A 25,371-nucleotide genomic window follows, 5' to 3' on the forward strand; every position below is an offset into this window, starting at 1 on the left:
AAAACCATTTTCATAAAGACATAACTTTAACATACAATTTTTGTATATTTTATTCAAAATCAGATCAACTGGATGAATGAACAAAGTGGTATCTACATCTTATATTATGATTATACACAACTATGAGTAGGTACATTGTCGGCCAGGAGGCCATCATTTTCTTTATATGTATAAAACAGAAATGGACAAGACATTCATCAACTGAACTTGCTTATTATTTCCTTGGAACATTACAAACAGAACAAAAAAAAATTATTAAAACATTTTGAGGCATGGACAACCACGCTAAAAAATCCATCGTCCAATACGAAACGTGCTTGCAAACAAATCTTGTGTCCAATATGGAAGGGGTAATTTACGTGTGGTCGTGCGATAATTTGGGTGGGTGTGGGGGGGAGTCGGTGTGAGTAATGACGTTTGATTCCCAACCCTCCCCACCACCCCAGGGTACCCCCCACAGGGTGCACACCACAGCGAGATCAAACACAGACTTCAGAGGGGAGGCAATCGTCAATGTGTGTGTGCGTGAAAACCACGGCATGTCCTTCCTTACACACGAAAAGGTCCTTCGAAAAGGAAGCTTGTCCTATCTAAGTCAAAGATACTGAAACCTGTTTGTCAAAATTCCTTGTTAAATTTGGACAGGATGAGCCCTATACATCAGTCAGCATATTAGTTAAAAAAGAAACATTGGTGGTTTTTTTCGCCCCATTGACAAAGTATTTGTAAGTTTACTACTTTACTTCTTACTTTTACTTTTTCCTTCCTCTGGCATCCTTAGGATGTCGAGGGGAGGTGCAAGTTTCCGTCCTGGGCTAGGAGGGTAGCGTCTGTGATAGATCCCATTTACATGATGACCGTATAACAAACTTGATGGATATCACGGAGGGACAAAAGCCTTCTAGAGCACTTTAGCAGGCCATGGCAATATCTGCTGCCCTTTATCAAAAGCCTTTATTTTTGGTTGTTTAATTTTTACCTTGATGCCGTCGAGAGAAAAGAAATTTTGGCGGTAAATACACGGTAGTGTGTAATTGTTTTTCAGATCAAAATAATGTTGAGAGTTCAGTTAGACTCTAGCTATTTTCTACATTGTACTGGACAAGTGAAGCTGCCACTGGTAAGGAAAGTGTTGCTACTTAGACGTTGGAGAAGATCCACAGATTCAAAATGGAGAAATGAGGTGTAAGGAAGGACCGCCGGGTCGTGGTGGGTGAGGTGAGTAAGTAGAATGGCCGTTCACCGAGAACATGAGGTGAAAGTGGGAAGAAATTTTTGGGAACTTGTCAAATAAATAATCACAGTGGCGTCCTCTTAAACTTAAAACCGAAATCTGCGAGACCATCACACAGTCTTCGGTTTAGCTGGGTTTTTGGTTCAGATAAGTTGCTCAAACAGGGAGGGAAAAAAAATTGGGGATTAACTGTTTTATGGATGAATTGTGTTGAGTTTGAGCGGACGCCACTGTATTTATTTACCGTTACTGTTACCGTCCACGGTTCCCAGAGGTGACAAAACTGACATGGAAGCTGCTCACCAACAAAAAGACACGGAGGCGTAACTTTGGCATGGACCCCCTGAGTAGACAAACCGCAGCAACAGTTGCGACACCCGGTGCCAGCTCTGCGCTTTGTATCTTAAATTTCTACGAGCTTACACGTAGATCTTTTGCTACAATCTCGAGGTCAGCAGACGAAAAAAGGGTTTGAGAGTAGGGTCACAATCTGAGTTCCTTTTGCATACATCAGTGGACAAGTAATAATAGCTGATATTGTTGACGCGCTGTTCCCATGTACTAAGCATAGAATTTTGAAATTGAAAAAAAAAAATTGGTATTTCTCAATCTGTGGTGGTATATCACTTGCATGTGCTTACACTTACACAATATCTCGGAAGGTCAAATTCTAAATGTTGAAAAAAAAAAGAAGGAAAAAAAACCCCAACTTTACTTTTCCGATCAAGCAGCCACTTGGGTTCTAGCCCTTCGGCCTGTCCATGTGGCAAAGAACTTACAGGGTTTTTATCAGCTGTGTTTTGTAGCTGTACAGAGTATTTCCCATGTCTGGGGAGGGGGAGGGGGGAATAAAAGAAAAAACGTAGGGTGTACTATAATCATTTTAAAAAAATGAAATTTTTCTCTTTGCTGAAACGGAAAATTAATTTTTGCTTTTCGGGCTTAGAACAGTTGAACAGCTCGTCGACAACATATGACAAACGTGTGATAGAAGATGGTAGTTTAGCAGACACTCACAGCAACACTGCTTGGTATGTACAGATGAGGTCGTTGGTGTTGTGGCAACATGAACACTCCACTCATACCCGGTGATGATGATGATGATGATGACAACAATGATGACAATGATGATGAAGATCATAAAATCAAATCTGAGATGATTGAGTAATATCACAAACGCAGACTGCGCTGACCAACACAGCCAAAAAAAAAAAAAAGAAAAAAACCCACAAAAGGTTTGAGGACAATGCGGTGGGCGTAGTCCCTGTGGGCCCACCACGGCTCACAAGCTGTGCTGGTTTACCACGGACTACTGGGTCAGGACAAGAGAAGCTTCACGGTCAAAGCCAGCTGGGATTGGTCGCAGACAAGAGACATTTGGTATTCAACAAGGAGGAAATAAGGCTAGCTCACTAGATAATACAATCACTTGACAAATTTTCAAAGAATCTACTAGTAAAAAAATCAAGCCTCTATCGACACTATGCATTCTGGCAACACTTGCGAAATTGGAAATGCTTTAGCTTCATCAACGAGAAAAATACTGAGCAGTGGTTAAGACACTTATCATTGACCGATATCAAAACGATTTCATCTCGCTACAAAGACACAGATGTTGCTTGTCTCATCCTGTAAATGACGAGGACCTCATTCACACCAATCAAAACGTCAAAAAATGATGGTCGGTGACAAGAAGAATGCGCTGCCTGGTGTCAGGATTTGTTTCCTAGGTTAGTGGTCGTTGGTCCCTTAACGTAGAACAGCCCTACTCTAGTAGTACCAACTAAAGCAACAAGTTGGTTCTCACGAGAACAAAATAATAAAACATCCGGTACACAAGTCTGTGGTGTGTGACGTGATGATTGGCGGGAGTTCGAACCTATGGCAACAGCAGAGATTTGTTCTGAAGCCTGACATGGACAAGAGAGGAGCCCTTGCCGTCTCACTCTTCCACAATATAACTGCAGTAACATGACCGACTGGAAAGTAAAAGTGAAGCAAAATAAAAAAACTTCAGTCATTAAAAATGTAGCAGCTTTGATGAGACAGAACAAAATATTTCACCATGTCAGCGACTAATAACTCTTCCAAATGCGTGAAAAAGTGTCTCTAGTCATACGGCATCTTTTGTTTACATGTATTATATTCATTAGCTTATGCTACCAAGGTCAAAGTAATTCCTTACTTTACAAATTGCCAAAACAGGCCTTTTCATTGTTTCATAGCTTGCTTATCATAAGTCAAAGTCTCTGAGCTCTCTAATGTTCAGAGCAAGAAATACTTCCAACAATCTGCCATTAATCAGAAAAAAGGAGGCAAAGCATAACCAAAATTGAAGAGGATGAACTTCAAAATACAAAACAAAGGGAATACAAATAGTAAATAAATGAGAAAAACAAAACAATGACAATAATAGTTATAAAAATAAAATAAAATATAAACAAGTCGACAACAAAGATTTGGAAAGAGCAACAAGTGTCCCACATAGCGACATTCCAGCCACACATGACAAAATTATATCCTACGGCTGCTACCTGTATCTGTAGGGAACTCGCGGCTCAAATTTTTACAACATAAATGACAAACATGCTTTAAGAAAATCAGATCTTTGATATAAGCAGGTGGGACAACATTGCAAATTCTGACACGACGGGACGGCGTCCGTCTGTGACGTGTCGAGTTTCACGAGGTCAACAGCGGAGATAACTGTCGAGTGATTCCATCATTGGGCAAAAGTAAAGAACAGACCCCTACCCCTGGCACATCAGCACTCTAACTTACTGAATCCCCTTTACTGATGAGACGGTTCCATGTACGTTTGTGTTGAAAAGACAACAATAACATATTTAATGAAAAAATTTTTAAACAGCCATAATATTATCGCTCCCCTAATTTGAAAATAAGCAACTACAAAAGCTTTAATTACATCTCCTAAAACGTACTATAGAGGCCAGCCAGGAGGAAAAAAGGCAGAAGAAAAGTTTTGGAAACCCCAAGTGAGTACAACAACCGTGTACACAGCTGTGAAGAAGTTCACTAGACCTGACTCGTTCAGTCTGTGATGGTTTAATTACAGTACAACACTTTCTGGTCCACTGGTCCGTGTCATTCACGGGCACGGGTTCTACTCTTTATTTTTGCCCAAGATTAACAAACATCTTTTCGCCACGAATATGACAGCAGCTCACGTGTAGACATACGGGCATGGAGAGTGAATGAGGAACGTATCTTGGTGTTTTCACATAACTTTTCAGAAACGGAAATATAAATACCATAATAGAATTGATGGCGGAGCATAATGGAAAACAAACTGAATGTGAAGTCACCAAACAGATCCCAAGTGTGTTGTTTCTGTTCCTAGCTTGGCAAAAACTTTGCAGTCAAAGTAAACTCAACTATAAGAAATTTATATGCATACATGGTTCTCAGTCCACAGTTCAACAACAGGAATCTTCTGTCATTTGAACAGTAAATCACAACATGATATTCTCACTCCCTATATTAATGTTATCAGCAGGCTGTCATTTGCACTGATAAAAAGAGTGAAATTGTTCACACATGTGAAAACACAAGAATGGCATGTTGATTATTATAACACAAGACTTTTCCCCACAGGAAGTTCCTCACACATGAACAAACGTAGACACGGACTTTGCCAACTGGAAACTTCAAACGGTGCATATAGAACTCAGATCCTGTGATATTTCACACACCAAGGAGAATTTCAACAAATTATGAACAGGATGGGCACAGGTAAAGGAGGAAACACTCGAGCATGGAAAATAAAGATGGAAAGGAAGAAACATTTCTGAAAGAGAGGACAATGAAGGCAAATGGGAGGGAAAAGAAAACCACAACTGGAAAATAGAATTCATTTGAATACCAGAGGAAAATTATGAAGAAAAAAAACACCCTTCGTGAAAAAAAGACAACTTTCTGTTTGCTGTGAGAAATGACCCGAGCAGTCATGTTGGCCTACCCTTGAGATATTCCATTTTTTCCGAGTGAAGCAACAAAGCAAAGAGCAACAGTTACTGTAGGCCTGTCTTACATCTGTTCTATCCTTTCTGTCGGAACATTTCTTCTATGTTTCAAAAAGAGAAGAAATAGACATACATCAGAGAGATCAAAAAGTAACGTGACAAAGCTCTAATATATAAGAATCTTCGTTACAGCAATCACCACATCCTGAAATGGCACAGATACTTCTAGGAACCAAGGGCATAGAAACCCTACCACAGCATAGAAAGACTTCCACAGCACAGAAACCCTAGCACAACTATCACTGAACACTTCTTCTCAGACAGAGCAGCCACGTTTTCTCTTCCCTCAAGAAACATTTCTGGAAACACTACTATGATTGGAATAAAGAAAGCGACTTATAAATTTGTACAACTTTTACCTAAAAAAAAAAAGCACAAAGCATTCTGTTCTCTACTGTCCAAGCCAGTCACCCATCACATGGACAAAGTAGAAGTTGCTGAAAAAATGGACTAGTAAACTTTCTACACTCAAACTCGCTTTTTATTCACTATAAGCAAAAAGATAGGAGGAATTCCAGACACTCATCCTATAAATACCATGGGACAGGATGAAACTCATCCTGTAAATAACATAATATTCTTTGAAAGCTGAACAAAGCCAGCCATGATTGTTGAAAGAACTTTTGTTTTTAATGATCACGAAAAATTTTTACTTTTAAATTCATTATATACATATATATGCCACTGGCATGAGTCCTGTACAAAGGACATTTGTACTTTTCTTTTAGAATGATGATATCAATGCTCATTATCAAAGAAATTTTTACAACTCTAGGAATTATGATACCAGTAGGCCTACACATGACAAAACCTTCCACAATCTGCTTATTGTACAGCATGACTTCAGAGACACGGAAATTTCACAAGCATTTTTCATTTCTCCCCTACAAACATAACAATGACAAAACCATTGCTACTCTCGACACTGACAGACTACCCAACACACTCTACAGCATGACAACATGACGCTAGCGGTGAGAAAAAGTTGAATGTACAAAAGACTGTGACCAAGGCACTCAGCCTTGACCTTTGTAACCAGCCTGTCGTCACTCTCATGGGTGGCCCTGCTATGTACAAAAGACTGTGACCATGGCACTCAGCCTTGACCTTTGTAAGCAGCCTGTCGTCACTCTCAAGGGTGGCCCTGCTTCGCCTACATCTACCGATATAACGGTAAGAATAACAGAAGTAAAAATGAGTCACATTGGGTTGGTTTTAATTAAAGCTCCTTTCACTGTAAGGTGATTTAAGAGGTGGGATCTCAGAATTAAAAGAACAAATTCTCAAAAGCAAGCCAAGTTCAGAATGCCCCATTGGGGATTCGAACCAGGGCCTTCCGCTCTGTAGTGAAGCATGATAACAACTAAGCTGAGCTAATGGTGTACCCAACACAGGAGCAAACAGTATCTCAAATACTTCAGATCAAATAACAAAAAACTTCTAGAACTGCGGTAAGTCCAGACAGTTCTCTATCTGCCAGGGTCTGAGACAACAGCGACAGTTTCCACGACAACGCACGGCTGTAAAGACTAGGCTACTGGACAGAGCAGGACCTAAAATTTTTTTATCTAAAAAAAAAATTCCACCACAATTGAGAGCAACTTTCACAGACACTGCACAGGTCATCTGGTCAAAGTCTTTTGCACAACAGCGCATGAGCACTCTCACAAACATAGACACACACAACACACGGATTTTAGCACATATGAAACCATAGCGCACAAACAACGCAGTCACCGTCTTCTCTAACCAACGTCCCACAGTGGCTGTTTGTTCAGACATAAAGGGAGGGCACTTGGTTCAAAATGCCGGCTGCAACCGCCATGAGAAAGGGGAGGGCGGAAAAACTCAATAAATAAGGGCCAAAACAACGACGATGATGCTGACGATGATGATGATGCTGATGATGAGGACAATGACAGCAAAGACGTTGATGGATGAAGGATGAAATCACTGCACGGGGATCGCGGGATGAAGCGAGATGCTGCCAGGCGGCGGCCGGCTCCTGTCTGCTGCTACGACAGCGTGGACACAACAGCCTCCAGGGTCGGGTAGATGGCCATCAGCACCGCAAACAGCAGCATCAACAGCGGGATGGTGGACACCAGCGAAACCTGGGGGGAGGAGAGAGTTAGTTTTAGTGGAGGTATTTACGGCTCTCGCAACTGCATAAGGTCATATGAGAGCCAAGGGGTGTATGTCAACAGAGAAGTCTTTACAGGGAATCAGACTTACTCTGCTCTCCTCTCTAGCTTCAACAGCACAAGGTCTGCTTCGACTATCAAGGACCCCGGAAATAGCAGGTCACAAGAGAGTGACAAACATACAAAAGAAGTAGAGGAAAATGACAATAGGAAGGATTAGGAAAGAAAAAGCAGCAGTTCCCTGTTGTAGATCAGGCACAGTTATGAGCTTGACATATTAAATCAGCCCATTTACAATTCTACTATGCTTGAACGAGAAATGTCCCCCCTTTGGGAATGGCCTAAAGACACTTCAGTCAGTGGCACTGCCGCGGGGGGTACCAGAAGATAAGAGGTGTTACAAGAGAAAAAAGAAGAAGGGGAGATAAGGACGATAGATGTTTGATGGGATAGAAGAAGCAAACCACACTAGAGCACCCGCCAACCACCCACGGGGAGGAGAGAGACAGCTCTTATACCACACACATATAGCACACATGTGAGGCAGCATGGTGAATTCAGGCACTCGTCAAAATAATTAAATTAAAGAAGCAGGCGATTTTCCGTCGATTTGACAATATTGATCAGTTCTTTGTTTTTTCGCTAAATATCTTTTATGTCCATTTAAAAACACATATCTGTGTGGATTTTACTGAAAAACGATAAAAGGCGCAAAAAAAAAAAAAGAAGTAAATTTTCAGTTTCCCAGGGCTCTCCAGCAATGGAATTCATCAAACTTCGGCAGTCATTTTCTCTTTATTTATACCTTTGAAACCAGACGACCCCCACCTCCTTCAATTGCAAATATCTCGACTTCTATTGAAGACAGATAGTTAATCGTTTCACTGAAAGCCAAAAAAACCCCAACGAACAAGCTGTAAGATGATACCAATAACTCCACATGCTAAAAAATTAATGAGCGCCTGATTCCACCATGTCATGACACGGCCCATGATTCAGCACAATGCTACAAAGTTATGCATTTTTGGGATGTACCACCTAGTGGTTAGGCTAGCGGACACGTAATGGTGAGATGGCCGGTTTGGGACCAAGGGGTTCGAGTCTCACTCGGCCCCATGTTGTGTCCTTTGGAACGGCACTTTACATAAATTTCCCAAATGGCTCGGTCCTTTCCCAGATGGACTTTACACCCAGAGGTCCCGCCTATTAAATAACCTAACAGTGTTGATAGAGGCGTTAAAACTACTCCATTTCACCATTTTTTCCCTCCATGTACGTCATAAGTCAACCTAATAGTTTTGATCAGGGTCCATATTGAGCAGGAGATTTTTTTCCCCAAGACTTTCCAAGAGTTCTCAAGACCAGATTTCTTTTTTCCAAGACTAATAGCGGGTCATTTCGGAAGAAAATCTTCATTCAGAATGCAAAAATGTTACACCTCAGAATGCGTAAAGTCGAGGCCTTCTAAACTTGGAGGAAATATTTTTATAATAGATCTAGTTAAAAATTTGTTATTCTAAGACTTTTCCAAGAATTTTGCCAATTTCCCAAAATTAAAAGTTTTCCATGTCTTGGGTAAAAAAAAAAAAGTCCAAAAGTTTTCCAGTTTTCCACGACCGGTACGAACCCTGGTTGATACAGGCAGTAAACCTGTACCATTTTTTGATCCATGTACGTCATGAGGCAAAGAAGGAGCTAAATGATCAATACGGCATCAGTAGAAGCACACAACATGTACAGCCTTTGGCACTCACCATTCGAGATTTGTTCTGCAAGGCCTGGTAGTCGGCCGTCATGTCGGAGATCTGTTTCCGCAGCGAGCCGATCTGCTGCGCCTTGTCGTCGCACGAGCTACGCAGCTCACCCAGCTCAGCCCGCGCCTCTTCCAGCTGGGGACAGGGGGAGGGAACACATGGAGGAATTAGTTCACCAGTGTGTGGGGTCAGAGGTCACAATGATGTAACATCTACCGGCACCATTATAATTTCTTACTGATGGAACCCTCTGACAAGCAATACATCAAAATAATTGGCTAACTATAGCGCGACCTCAGTACTTTCTTGTTCGTATCTCCATTTTTTTTAAAACAGTGAAAATGTGACTTCTTCTGAAGCTCAATCTTTGTTATGAACTGTTTTCACTGTTATTAAAAATGGAGATACACCAAGAAAGCACTGAGGTCGCGATAAATGAGCTTAAAATCAAAAGGAAGACCACAAGATTTGACTTAAATTGGTTTGAATTTTGTGGTGTTTTGAGTACACAGTGACTGACTGGCATATAAATGCGGTAGGCTTCACTTTATTTCTAGTCATCAGCCCTCTCCCCAGAAGAAAAAAAAGCCAAGAAAAATTATTTATTTCAAATAGTAAAGAAATTAAAGCGTAGTTGGGTTTTATAATGTAGATTGGAAACAGTTTTGTAGTTATTGTTATTAACCCAGTATATAATAGCTTTAAAACATTGATTCTGTCGTAGAAACATTTATGGGGACTGATCAAGACCAAAGTTCCCAAGTAGGCTTATAGAGTATAATGTTAATAGGAGAGCTACTTCTTTTCATCAAATTACTTACAAGAACAGAAGACAAATTAGCTGTAAATATTTCAATGAGTAAAACAATATGTAAACCATTCAACAAAAACATTCGCCAAAGGAACTTTTAGCAACTATTCAAAAAAGTAAAACGCAAAGATAAAGTGGCAAACAGTGAGTGGGGAAGGTGAAAAGGGGGAAGGAGAGGGGAGGGGGGAAAGAGGAGGGGAAAGTTGGTTGATAAAAGAGGAAGAAGAAAGCAGGGGGAGTAGGTGGCACACACTTGAGCTGCAGACTAGGTCGGCCGAACAAAATAGCAGCAAACATCAAACATCTAATTACACGAGTAACACACATCTAACTTCACGTGTAACACACTATGGTCCACTCACTACCAGGACCTAAGCTTTTACACGACAAGCTGTTCAGACAACGCGGGAGACAGAGGACACGTTTCATGCCAAGAACACCAACTGTGACTCTAGCACCGAGGACAATCTAACATGGAGGACAATGAGCTCAGACAGAAAAACAAAGAGCTTGATGAACTTATGAGAGAAGAACCAAGGCCACTGTGGTCTACAATAACCTCGGCCCCACCAGCACCACTGCAACAACAGCAGCCAGACAGAAATTTATTCAACACACTTCATGACCAGTGACTCTTTGTTGAGATTTAAAAAGTGAAAAACTGTAAACAAATCCACGTATCAGCAGATATCAAACGACAAAAACTTGAAAGAAACTTATATAAAACATTCAATGACCAGCGATGCTTTGAGAGTAAAAAAAAAATACTGTGAACAACCAGACAATGCAGCTGATATTAAACAACAAAAACTTGAAACTGCGAAGAAAATGCAAAGATAACAGCAAAAAACTTGTACAAAACAAAGAGCAGCGATGCTTTGAGAGGAAAAAAGAGAAACTGCGAACAACAGGACACTGCAGCAGACATATATAATAACAAAAACCAAAACAAAAAGAAGAAGAAAATATCCAGAGGAAGAAAGCAAAGAGACACAGAACAGTCCAGTCAGTGACACTGCTACTCTACACTCAAACCTACAAATCAAACACATCCATAACAAAACAAGAGCAAAGCGAACTTATTTTTCCAATCCTGTTTTTTTTTTTCTTTTAAAAAAATTAGCGAGAAATCACAGAGGTGAACACCGAATTTAAAATATCAATAGTTTCCTTTCGACAGGGAAAAAGTTGAATGTTTTTTAAAGGTAACGATATAGGCAGAGCTTGATCAAAACATATGACAACTAAAGCAAATCAAGAGGAAATTCTGTATTCTGAAGATGAGAACATTTTGATGCATAAGACTAAGAGGGAAACAACACAGCATTGGAGGGGAAACAGCGTGTTAGGCCTCGTGACACCTGGTAACACGGCTTATAATCATAAATAATAGCATTAGTTTAGTGCAAATTCCAGCTCAATGCCAAGGTCTACGTTCTTTAAAATCTTATATTTATTACTCCAGCTGACCTGATGGCATTCTGAAACAATCTCAACTTCTTGGTAAGCATACAGTGCAGGCTGCCACTTTTCTGGTGCTAAAACACTAACATACCAACTGACAAAATCTTTCACTGTCTAACACACACTGTGACATACACCTAGCTATAACTATCGGGTAACACATTATATAACACACACAGTGACACACCTAGCTATAACCATCGGGTAACACACTATATAACACACACTGTGAAACACACCAATCAGTAAAGCAAGAAACTAAACAAAACACGGTGAGGAAAGCCGGAAACTCAACCAAACACCAGCAAATAACGGAAAACCAAACAATCTCTGCGGCAGTAAGGGAAGGGTGAGAAACTGTAACAGAGAACAGCAACAGCCAACAGCAACAGCCAACAGCCATACCGCAGCACGTGGGAGTACCTGAGAATAGAACGAAGAGGAAGACGAGGGAAAAGGAGCGGACGCAGAGGAGGGACCCATCAGCACAGAGGCCGAGGGGGTGGGAGGGGAGGGGGTGCTCTCCTCTGGACTCCGGTTCAACGAGGAGAAGGAGGGGGAGGAAGAGGAAGTCAGGCCAGCCATGTCTCGCGACGCGGGGAGACCGGGGAGGATTCCGTGTGCGCTCGACGGGGGGAAAGAGGAAGGGGGTAGCGGTGACGAAGTTGACAAGAGGAAGGAGGAAGAGGAGGAGGAGGAGGAGGGAGGATGAGGGGGCGAGGAGGGGAAGCCCGAGTCGCAACTGGAGGAGGTCGGCAGCCCCCTCACCTCCTGCAGCGAGGAGTGCGCGTCTTTCTGCGCGTCGGTGACTGTGAGCTTCCAGGAATGCTCGCTCGTCTCCAGCTTCACCTTGAGAGACTCCAGGTGCTTGTACGACTCCTGCAGCTTGTTGTACTCTGAGGACAGGTGCAGGTTCTCCTTGCGCGACCTGCCAACACACAACAGGAGATAACAATATTAATAATTATAATAATGAAGATCACTTCTATAGCGCCCACTCCCGTGTAAACATAGATCTAGGCGCTATACGTAAATGATGTACGAACAATATTCACACACACACACACAACAGGAGATTCAGAACAACGGATTCAGGTTTTTGTTTTAGATAATGATAAAAATTGCATTTATGTAGCGCCCTATCCCATACGAGTATAAGCCCCAGGGATGCCACAGGGTTTTTCTTTTTTAAGTAAGAGTTTTATGGCACTTGCAACACAATAAGGTCATATAAGTGCCGAAGATTAGAGGTGTTACAAGAGAGTAACAAACACAAAAAAGGAGGAGAGATCGGAACAATAGATATTTGATAGGAAAGAAGGAGCAAACCATACCAGAGCACCCGCCAACCAACCACCCACACACGACAACTGCTTTAGTTTTTTTTGTTTTAGATAATAAACGATTGCATTTATGTAGCGCTCTATTCCATACGAGTATAAGGACTGAGCGTTTTACATCAATGATGTGTTCACTGAGCATAATACACGTTCACACAAGATAAAAACATTCGACATTAATGAGAAAACCAGTTCAACCACAAAAAGAAGAACTTTCTCAGCCACACATTAATTATGTACACATAGGGACAGCAGAGACAAACAAGACATATCAGCACCCACTAACACACTACAACTAAGAATGACAAAACTGAGTCTTGAGCAATCAAGTCAAGAGTTTTACCACACTTGAAGAAACACAAATACTTTATGTAGGAGCCTAGAATTAGAGGTGTTACTAAACGGTACTTCACCCTCGCTACGAAAATTCGTATTACAGCACTTGACCATACGTGACAGACTGATTGAGTCTGTTTTACTGCACTATTGACACAATTTGGTCTTGTAGGCGCAACGGATTTCCTTAGTTTTTGTTTTAGTAAAAGTTTTACAGCACTATATTTATTATATTTAGGACATATAAGTGATGAAGATAAAGGGTATTGCTAGAGAGTAATATAACTTAATATATAAAGAGAATAAGGAGGAGAGATAAGGACAACAGATGCTTAATAGCACCAACCATCCATTCACACTGATATCAGTTATCGACCTGGTTATACTATTTTGACTAAAAGGACAGACAGACATTTATAATATTCGTACAATCCTAATTTAACGTACAGCAAAGAATCCAAATCTCTCTCCCACTCCCACATCAAAAGTTACTCACATTTTCATCTCAGCCTCTATAGCCTGGATTCGCTTCCGTAGATTGGCACATTCCTCTTTTAGAGCTTGATATTCTGGAAGTAAGGAAAGAAAACAACCGAATTTAAGTATGACAAAAAACAACAACAACCGAATTGAAGTATGAAAAAAAACCCAAACACATTTTTACAATCAAAGCAACATTATTTCCGCTTCCTTGGCAAGACAGACTGTCCCTTACATGTGAGTGTTAATGACATGAACTATGCAGTGTATATTGACTGCTTAGTGTAAGACTGCTTGTTTTAGTAAGAGTTTTACGGCACTTGAAACACAATAAGGTCATATAAGTGCTGAAGACAAGAGGTGTTACAAGAGAGTAACATACACAAAAAAGGAGGGGACATAAGGACAGTAGATGCTTGATGGGAAAGAAGGAGCAAACCACACCAGAGCACCCGCCAACCACCCACAAGCCGTACGTCGTTTCTCAATGTGTTGTACGACGGAGCGTTACACCCGGCAGTCAACATATGTTAATAGAATAGATGTCGTATATATACAGTGTACAGTTCATCATGTCCACAACCAGATAATGTCAAAACAGGAATAAAAATACGAGTGTCTCACAAGCGGGTAATAAAAACGTATTTTTTGCAAGCAGTATCTCTCACAACCAGTGCTATGTTGGCATAAATAGACAAAAAATGCAAAGAAGTGATCTTGACCATGGTAAAAAATAATCAGATATACATATTTGTCTTAAATAGGAAGACCGCAGTGGAAAAATGAGCAAAGTCATATTTTCACATCTGAAGAAGACCCAAGTTTTAATGCCAGAAGTGCCAACAGGCTACGGAAAAAAATCTGATCCTGTGGAAATTCATAGGCGATGACTCAAAGTTTACCTGTCGCATTGTCTTATACATCTTGTAGAAAGAATTTTTATAAAAAGAAATTTCCAGAATCCAGATTTCTGGACTTGTCCGAAAAAATTGACACCCCTGTAAAGTTCAAAACACACTGTACTTTGATTGCTCTTTTCTTGCACCATTTTTCTGAACAAAGTGACCATAATTCAAGACACAGCCTGTTGTTTGGTTGACTATTTTTTTCTCTCAAACTGAAGTGGAAGATGCACACACAGGTGCCAACCAGTTATCGGAAAAAAATTCTGAACTTTTCAGACCCGGTGGAAATAGGTGTGATGGGACTCAGATTTTACCAATCATATTGTCCGTAACATCTTATATCACACATTGACTGTCATGACAGGGATGTTGACCAGATTAGTAGAATGTACAAGTATAGAGATATATAGGTATATATAGATAGATATATTGAAGAAGTGCTCACTGTACACAAGTGACAGCACGGACAGCATTACATGGGAAAACAACCCGGGCTCTGTACATTACACTTTGAGTGAAACGACAAACATCTTATTCTGCTTCAGCTTTTCTCGAGTTGACGACTAAAGCAGTATACATGACACAGCTTTGCCTGGGCGGTAGATCTTGAGTGATAAAGGAAGTAGCTTGCTCAAGTACTACCTCCCTCCCTTCCGATCTTGACTTTCTTATATGCTCCAAAGAACAGACAGGTTCAATATGTTTGCAATTAAGAAAGTTGTAAGGGCATGAACCAGAGACACACATTACAGGACATTAAAGCCAGTGACATTTGGCTTCCCTCACCAGAGATCCTTCTTTTATCTTAAATAAAGACATTAACCGTAACAAGAAAATGGTTTTCACACTTGCACACGTCCACAACCATGACAAAAATAGGTCTGTGCACATGAGAAATTATATACAGACCCTAACAGCATCTAGCAACACCACTGGAACTCACTGAGTCACTTTCAAAACCACAGGTTTATCTCCCTACCATTAAGACAGAAATCAATTCAACCTTGATAACAAATAGATTTCCACACTTACGAGTATACACAGTCATGGGTACCTCCGTACCTTACAATCAAGCATTAAAGAAAAAACAAGACTCACCATCTTCCAAGAAGTCTGAGAGAAAAAACAAGCTGCCACAAATAAACAGACGTGAGGAAAGGTCAAACGGAAAAAAAACAAAAAAACATCTTACTAATGGAGACTCAAAAGGACACACTATCTGGTAAGTTCAAGCAGAAACTAGTCCTGGAGAAGATAATCCTGAGAACTTCTTTTTTCAAGTTTCACAGGGTTTTACGGCCCTTCCAACACAAATAGGTCATAAAGAGCTGAATAGTAAAAGTGTTACCAGAGAGTAACATATAAAGAAAAGAAAAAAAGAGATAACAATGATAAATGTTTGTTAAGAAGGAGCAAACCACAGCAGAGCCCCCACCAAACACTGACAGAGAACTTACTGAACACAGAAGGTATTGTTCTCTTAAACACAACTTTGAAGGAGAAACAACTTCAGGCCTTTGTAACACTCTGCACAAACTGAACGCGGGGCCGACAACATGGAAGTATGGGCGAGGGGAAAAGTAACACAATGTACTAAACCAACTAACCACCGTAAACAAAGGAGTTCCATTACCCGCCAACCTCTGGCCACAGATGACACCTCCAGGTATTCCAGGTGTAGTTTCTCAGTGGACAGAAATGAGAACAAATTCTCCATGCTCCATTTGGGAGGTTTATGGTTCCAGTAACAAACAGCTGGGTTTTTAAAAAAATGTAAATGCTTTTTATGCTCCCATGCACACAAATCCTATCATTTAGGCAGTGGGCTTTTGAACCTGCTTGATAAGGCCCACCCAGGCTGATAGGGATACAATACCCCAGCAACTCTTGTCTGATGGGGGGGAGAAAAAAAAAGGAAGAAAAGTCACTGAATGAAAAACAACATGTCGGTAGTTTCTTCTCCCCCTCCCACAGCGGCTGTCTCTGGCGTTACCTTTACTCCGGGCTGAGAGGCGGTCCGTGTTGCCGTGGCGAGAAGAATCCTTGCGATTTCTCTCAGAGTCCAACTCTTCTTGTAAATGTCTTAATTTGTCTGAATGGAGGGAAGGAACAATGATACGACATGCTCGTCAGTTTTTCCCGCGAGGCGTCAAACAAAAACACATGGCCAATGAGGCAGGGTCTGCTGGGTGGGTGGGCGGAGAAAACTGGCAGGTCATGCAGCACAACACCGAGGATGGGAGAGAAAGCCGCAGCATGCACAGAGCGAGTCGCCGCATGGGGGGAGGAAACTGTGGCAGGTCATGCAGCACAAACAACACCAGGGAAAGGAGAGGAGAGCAACAACAAGCCACTGCTACATGCACCTAGCGAGTCGCCCGCCCATACGGTGTGAGCCACTTCACGCACGTACACAGCCAGCTGCAGCATGCACAGAGTGAGTCGCCGCATGTACAGATCGAATCACCGCATGTACAGAGCGAGTCGCCACCCATGCGAAGTGAGCCACTTCACGCAGGTGCACAGCCAGCTGCAGCATGCACAAAGCGAGTCGCCGCCCATACGGAGAGAGCCACTTCATGAACGTGCACAGCCAGCCACAGCATGCATAGAGCGAGTCGTTGCAGACACACAGTGAGTCACTGCAGGCACACAACACACTTGGGATAAGCGTAACAAAGTACCACACACCGAGGAGACACAGGAAATGCTGGCACGGAATAGGGAGAGTGGCTGCAGCATGGCTGGCCATTGCGGTAAAACATTTCCAAGCAAAACAATGAAAAGTTTACAGGAGTCGGAAGGGCAAATGAAAATTGAAAAAAGCAAACAAAACAGCCAAAAAACCCAAAACAAACCCAACCTTGATGCAAACAAAAAACAAGCCAGCAGGATGTACAGCATATCACAACAAAATGTATAAGAATATTCTAAGATTTGAAAGTTCAAGTCTATGTTAGAGTGACATTAACTAATACTGACAGAGAATTAGATACAAAAAGAACAAAATTCGATGAAATACTTTTATCTTAAGTACCATAAAAAAATGAAACGACTGAAATAAATTTCAATAAAACATTGGGATCTTAGTTCTCAGATTCTAAGCATAAAACAATTTTGTTCTGTAAAAAACATTTAAAGTTTGTTGCTGACATTCTCATGCCCGTGAAAATAGAAAGATGACATAAAGTTCCTTTCACTTCACATATTTCTTCAAGCCCGCAAAGACAGATCAATGTTGACAACATGCCGTGAGCGTAAGCATACAGCAAGGAAAACATGAGCATGCTTAGAGTAACTTCTTCCAAAGTAATCTTATTGCTTGATCAAGTCAATACACTTCTTGTTTTATTTTGTTTCAGTGAAAGTTTTACGGCATATGCAACACATATAGGTTATACAACAAGTGCTGAAGATTAAAGATGTTATGAAAAAGTAACATTCAAAGAAAAGAAAGAGGTGGGGTTAAAGATGTTATGAAAAAGTAACATTCAAAGAAAAGAAAGAGGAGGGATTAAAGATGTTATTAAAGGAGAGATAAGAAATAGGTAGACGTTTAAGGGAAAAAATGAGCAACCCACACCAGATCACCCGCCAACCTCCCACAGGGAGGAGGAACAAGGAGAGAAGTGTAGATGAAAAGATAGGAAGGCAAGACTCAGGAGTGGACAGGCTGGAAAATACCCGAGGCTTTGGGAAAGTGCAACGATTGGAAGGAGTGGAACGAGAACGGGTGCTTATTGCAATCCCAACAGTCCACAAGACTACGGGATTGATGATGTGATGATCAAATAGCAGCACGTAGACGTGATAGCAGCCATTTAGTGTTGGGAAAAAGGAACCGTAGACGTGATAGCAGCCATTTAGTGTTGGGAAAAAGGAAGAGAAAAACAAAAGAGGGAAAGAAAAGACGTAAGACTCAGTTGATGCCTTCTAACACACACCAAAAAAAAAAAGTGCAAGATACTATAACATCACAGTTAAAAGAATACTGCGTAATGTTGTACATTTACACATGCCACAGCCAATGACACAAAACAAGGAGCACGCACAATTCAGCTGTCACCCAAAAACAAATATTAAAAAATAAAAAACAAGCGAGGGCATCACGTTTAATGCAAGGTCACAAACCACTTAATATCTTAATTTGCTTTCCATATAAACAGCAGAGCAGGACATAATTATCAACAGGAAGAGCCAGATCTGTGGCAGACATCGGCAAACCTGGTTTGCCACTCATTTCTCAGCTCGGATACACCCAAATAACTCATTTCATCCGTTTTTCCCCTTCAGCTGTCTGTTCCGAGTTCTTTACATAAATTGTTTTTGGTCTACCCCTGTCTCTTTTCTATTTTTCCAGTGAAAGCAAGATATCAAAGTTTTATATGTCAGTTCAGGGGTCCCAGAAACTGTATTTGTCTCTTTCTCTAATTGTTTCTATTTGTGAGCTGCCTATGTACACTTCTTTCAGCAATATCCCACTTGATTTCTTTACCTTCCATTTAATTCTCAACAATCTCATAAAAAACCCACAGGACATTAAAAAACACAATATGCGGAAATGTTTCAAAACAAAACAGGAGACATTTCTACTGTGTGTTGGGAGAAACAAACAAAAGAGAATGAGGTCACAGATTCGCTCTACTGTACACCAGAGTTTTTTCGAATGCGCCCTTTTTTGTTTTGTTATGCCCATTCCATTTTTTCCTAACATTTTGAATTTGCAATTCGAGTCACCCAGAGTGTCAGGTGCTTCAATGCTTAGCAAGCAACCTGAATCCTTTATAAATCGAGGAAATCACAAAGTCAAGTCGCATACAGAATAAAAACACTAGTATACAGTAAAAAGCATGCAGGCATGTTGGAATGCGAATGTACCAACAAAAAAGAAGCATAGCTTTACGGGAAACAAAAGATTCACCCTCAACAAGACCCTTGCATAAATAACAGACGATGGCATTAAACATTTAAATAAACAGGCTTTAAAAATAAAGGCAAAAAACTTTAAGAAATATGGTATTTAATGACAAGACCATTAAAAAATCTTTTTCTATGATGAACCGAAGTGTTAATCATGAAAAATAAATATCTCAAATTCACCGAATCAAAGCTTTTGTATTTACAATTATGAGAAACAAACAAAATGCTAAAAACAAGATGTGGAACTTTTTTTGTCTTAGGCTCCACCAGAACGAACCAGTAGAGAAAGGCACACTATGTTTTATGTTTTTGTCAGAGTTTTACGTCACTTACAATACAAATACATCAAATAATTGCCTAAGATTAGAGATGTAATAACTAGAAAGTACATACAAGAAATGAAGTAGGAGAGATAAGGACAATAAATGTTTAGAGCTTTGGAGCCCACATCGTCTGAACTAATGACTGCTTTTTAAAGACAGCTTTCAAATGACATTGATGATAAACTTACACAAACATTACAACTGCTAACAGCATAGTATTTGTATTATAAAAATTTTGGAGATAAATTTACAAGGAAATTTTCAGAAAAAACCCCATTCTTCACCACTCTACGATTGTCTCTAAGCACAAAAACAAGTGCAGTAGTACATGCTTTACGCTCTCATCCACACAATGCCTATCATTTATGAAGAGTCTGCTTTGACCCTAGGTGTCAGGTCAACCTAAGCTGACCGGGATACACCTTCCCAGCAGACAGATGAAATGCTTGATAAAAAAACAAACCCTCCCCATATAAGAATCAAACTCATGTCTTCTGCGAGTGACATAAAAGTGCTTAACTGCTACACCACTGACCCTGCTTTTTTTCTTCTTCTTTCTTCTAAGGATACCAACGAGAAGTCAAAATAAAACGTGTGTGGGATATCTCAGATCTTTGTGCCCCCTACATGTTTCTCCATTGTAGTTAAAGTTACGAGCCGGAGTTCTAGGCACAAGTTTTGCCCTGAGATGCAGGCTGAATTTTGAGATGTGAGTGAGTTTCAGTTCAACACCCACTAGTTGGCGCGCGAGGTGAGCGCCAAGCTTTGAAAGTGTTTCAAAATTCAATTACAATAATTAATTAAAAAAATATAAACTTCATCATCTTTAAAAAAATCTAATTCCATGTTCATCATAAAGCACATGTTGGGTATCAAAGGGAAGACCAGCTGCTGCTACACTAAGTTAACTGTTGCTAGGCAAGCTGTTATTGTCCCTTCTCTCCCTTCCTCCTCTTCTTGGCCTGTGATCGGCTGAACTGCCTGGTTGAGAACACTTTTATTTCTTTGCAGGAAGTTTTTAGGATTGGAACCGATTGGAAAGACACCTATTAATCACAATGGAAAAAAACAGATTTAGGATGAGAGTCCTTTGAGTTACGGGCTTCAGCTTGAGACAAATTACACTTGTTTTTCAAGGTATTATTGCATTAGTTAACTGTAAAGGTAATGAAAAGACAGCAACGGTGACTTCCCGTACACCTACCTCGTAGATGTTCTGTTTCATTGTGGTTTTGCTTGGCGTTTTGTTGAGAGGTGGCTAGAAGCACTGGGGGAGAAAAACAAAACAAAAACAACTCATGCCATGATGCATAACTTTACGGAATATACGGAGAGGAAAGAATTTCATGAAAAAAAAAAAAGACTTATTTTCATTCATCGGAAGGTGGGGAAAGCAATGGAAACTATGATCTATCACAAGTCTTGGGATGAAATGCAGTGACTTAAAACATCTGTTTAACATTCACTACCAACTATTTATAGTTTATAGTCAGCAGGGGTGGTGGTGGTGGTTGAGTTGTAACTCAGAGCTAATTAGCCAGAAAACTGTTCTATACTATTAAAAACCATACCAAGGTAATACAGGCAACTCTCAAAAGGAAGACAGAAGAGCAATCATCAGCACCTGACAGGGTTAAAGATGAGCACGAAAAAATAATCAAATTCTCTCACTCATCCGTAACATGTCTTTCACTTTCCACAAGCGGTATTATGGAGAGGAAAAAAAGTCTGACAAAAGAAAAATGAATGGAATATATTGGAGGGAGCTCACTTTTTGCTTCTTCCAGTTCCTTCTCTGTGGCTTTGTTCTTGGCTCGCTCATTCTCCAGTTGTTCTGAAAAGGAAAAACGTCTGCGTCAACATTCAGAGAACAAGATGCCGATCAACCTACGTGACTAAAGTGCAACCAGAGGATAGGAAGATGCAGCAAAGGGAGCGGTAACCTTACTTTCATCAAGTAAAACATCACAGGCTGAGATCCAGATGTGACCATGTCCACTTTGGCCTAAATGACAACCCCCCCCCCCCCAGCATAATGGAGGCTTTCAAACAATATTGCTCCATGCCTGTAAACAGCCACCCAATGGGCGAGGTATTTCAGCCTCAATCACAATGCCGCAAGTATATATTTCCAAGAGTTGTCTGTTATGCCTTGCCAATTTTTTCAAAACAAAGAATGTGGACATAGAGTCACCTCTAGCCCCCAGCGACGATACATATCTTCTCTTTTGGACCCAAGCTTACTCCAGGAATCCAAAGAAAACATATTAGGTTCTGTGTACATGGCATAGACTAGTATTACAATATCCTAGAGCGTGCACTCAGACACATTCCTGGTCCACTATGGAGTACACCGTTCCACTCAAGTTGAACCAAACAAAGGGCAAGGGAGGAAGGTGCCACCTGAAGTAGACAATAGTCAGACTTGTGTTTTGTCCTTCACTTGGATGTAACAGCACGGCTCATAGTGCGCTCGCTTCTCTGCAAAAGTTTTTACAAAGAGCGAAGAGTGGCGGCCATGACAGTGTGCTGGCCTGGGGTAAATCGCGACCCCAGTGCTTTCTGGTCGTATCTCCATTTTTAACAACAGTGAAAACAGTTCATAACAAAGAATGACCTTAAGAAGATGTCACATTTTCACGGAAAAAAATGGAGATACAACAAGAAAGCACTGACATCGCGACGTGTCTATGGTATGTGGATTTCACTGCACGCAATACTCCAGTAATGGTTTATACAACGCATTGAATGAGACCTTCGAAAATTTGTACCCAAAGAACAAAAAGCAAGCCAGTACCTGGGATTTGAATTTGACTCCCTTTCTTTCCCACACATTTTACATCATCCTAATCAACCCCTCTGTTCCACAGACAAAACGGTGTTAAACTAACTTTATATCTCAAACGTGACGAATGAAAAGAGATTTAAACTACTCAACTCCAACTGAACAGAAGGGAATTTAGCTGAAGGCTGACAGAATTTATTAACAAGAATCTCAGTCCCCCCCCCAAACCACAAAGTTGACAAACGCGAGCAAAGTTTGACCATAAACTTGCATTGAACTGAGTGACGTAAGCGTCATTTTGACAAGCATTCCTCATGACATATCCAAAAAGCTGTGAAAAAACTCGACGTTTGTTTTTAAAACTAGATCATCCTTTTCTATACTTATGAAGATACACCAAAGTGTCCAAAGGACGAACACAATCAGTATCTACCGCTCCAGAGCCCCACAAACAAACAAACAAACTACAGGCTTGATGGCAACAACAAAGTCAGAGTCTATAACTACTGGAAGACTTCAGGGGAAAATGGCACTTTTTTAGTTTAGTTTTAGTTAGATTTTTGCGGCATTTGCAACATAAACAGGTCTTATCGGTACCAATGAGTAGAGTTGTTACAAGAGAGTGACACTACACAAAGAAAGGAATGAAAGAAGAGGATGAGAAACATTTGATAAGGTAGAAGGAGCAAACCCTACCAGAGCACCTGTCAACCACCCAATGTTACAGGAGAGTGACACACAAAGAAAGGAGTGAAAGATGAGGATGAGAGAGATTTGATAGGAAAGAAGAACAAACCACACCAGAGCACCTGTCAACCACCCACAAAGACAGCATTAGACACGCACAAGAAAAACTATTGAGGACAACTGTTTTTCTTTGATATGTTCATATGGAGACTATTGTCTATACCATGTTCACTGTTTTAAAGATGTCACTAGTATGTAGCTATAGCCAGATATATGTTTCTGATAAAAATGGGATTGGTGGACAAAATGGAACAAGCCAAACAGTAAATAATAATAATAACAACAACAACAATAATAATAAATTTCACTTTAAAACCTCATTTTCATTAACAAAGTGCTCTATGCATTTAACAAATAAACAAAAACTATGAGCACCGTATGGTCAAATAGAGGTCCTTTCTCTCCATCTTGATCAAAACAAAGGCAACAGTTAAAAAGAGTGACTGATGCCATTTCCCCCAGCATTCTTCCATTGGAAGTAGACGTAGATGACAAAACTGTCCACAGAGCCACATTCCAGAAACATCTGCAGGCTTATGTATGACGCATGCATGCACGCACACACAGACAGACATATATACACAGGCACAGACACATACACACACACACACACACAACAATCAATTTCTCCATCACAACAAGCAGCTCCCACCTTCAGCACAAACATCTCTAGACTATATACAGGAGACATTAGTACAGAAGACAGAACAAGCAAAGGTGTACACTCAAAGCATTCCATGCAGCCAGGCCGACATCAATCAAAGCTCTGTACCGTCACCCACAACAAGCGAGTTAACTCGTGTCTATGTAACTGCCTGCCCTATAACATATTATTATGTCTGAGTCAGCAAAAATATCTCAAGACAAACAACACCACCAGAGCCAAAAGCATGGACAAGGGGATAAATCAAAGCAAATGACAGCAAATCAAGGGAGAGGAAAGCTAAATGTTATGCAGCGATTAACAGCCGGTCAAAACGATATACAATTGAAAAAGCTTGAGGAGCTGTTCCATGAAAAATGAACCTGTATTTACATGCTCAATAACTTGGGCATGATGACCCGCAGAAAAACAAAATTCTGGACAGAGTTCAAGTCCGTTTTTTTTGGGTGTGTTTTTGTTTGTATGTTAGAGGAAGATTACTTCTAACATAGACAATAAAAAAACGCTCTATCTTCTCTATCACGGCTCTGAAATATTTTTTGGAAGGTCATCAGCAGCTCTAAACGTGTGTCGCTGCAGGTTAATTTTTTCATGGAATAGCCCCAAGACGAAAAACCCAAAAGTAAAATAAAAAGTGATCAAAACATGTTCTGTTGATTCAAGTTTCTGATGACTCAGCATGATAGAGGCAGCACATAGCTAGGAATGCATTAATAGGCGTTGGAGTCCAGCCATACAACAACACTGATACGAAAGTTTTTTAGTTTTAGTAGAGTTTTTACTGCACTCGCAACTGCATGAAGTCATAAGAGCGCAGAGGGGTGGGTGTCAACAGAGAAGTCCAAACTGGGAATCAAGCTTTCTCTGCTCACCTCTCTAGCCTCAACAGCACAAAGTCTGCTTCGACTATCAACGCACCCAGGAAATAGCAGTTCACAAGAGGGTAACAAACATACAAAAGAAGTAGAGGAAAATTGATGATAATAAGGATGTGGAAAGAAAAAGCAGCAGTTCCCCTTATGTTGTTCTGGTACAGTATGAGCATGACACTGATAAATCAGCCCATTTACAATTCTACAGAGCATAAGAACATGTTAATATCACCCCTTTGGGAATGGCCTAAAGACACTGCAGTTGGTAGCACTGCCCCGGGGGGGCGGGGGGGGCGGCGCTGACACAGAGTGCGAGGAACAAGCCACACAAGTGAGGCCACAGGGAACACACTCAGCACAGTACACACACTTCCCAATAATCTTCCACAGAAACAAATATGCCAAACCCTACACACACTACTAGCATGCCATGCTCTCGTATAAGGATTCCCTAACTGGGGTGCAAGAACCCCTGATCAAATCTTATCTCGATCATACCTTATCTCCATCAAATCTTATCTGAGCTCTGGGCAACTATCTCTCCCACAC

General features: G+C 40.8%; 1 protein-coding gene across 1 annotated transcript in view; it reads right to left on the minus strand.

The window, feature by feature from the left end:
* Window positions 1-25: 25 nt before the first annotated feature.
* LOC101859468 (sarcolemmal membrane-associated protein) overlaps window positions 26-25,371 on the minus strand; it is a gene marked incomplete at its 5' end in the record, with an annotated part of 91,668 nt that continues 66,322 nt past the window's right edge. Inside the window, 7 exon segments of the mRNA XM_035968591.1 lie at window positions 26-7,391; window positions 9,176-9,310; window positions 11,874-12,378; window positions 13,623-13,695; window positions 16,505-16,603; window positions 20,959-21,021; window positions 21,526-21,588. Of these exon segments, the coding sequence (XP_035824484.1) occupies window positions 7,293-7,391; window positions 9,176-9,310; window positions 11,874-12,378; window positions 13,623-13,695; window positions 16,505-16,603; window positions 20,959-21,021; window positions 21,526-21,588 (1,037 nt within the window).

This window comes from Aplysia californica, unplaced genomic scaffold, assembly GCF_000002075.1.
Source record: "Aplysia californica isolate F4 #8 unplaced genomic scaffold, AplCal3.0 scaffold00069, whole genome shotgun sequence".
Lineage (NCBI taxonomy): Eukaryota > Metazoa > Mollusca > Gastropoda > Aplysiida > Aplysiidae > Aplysia > Aplysia californica.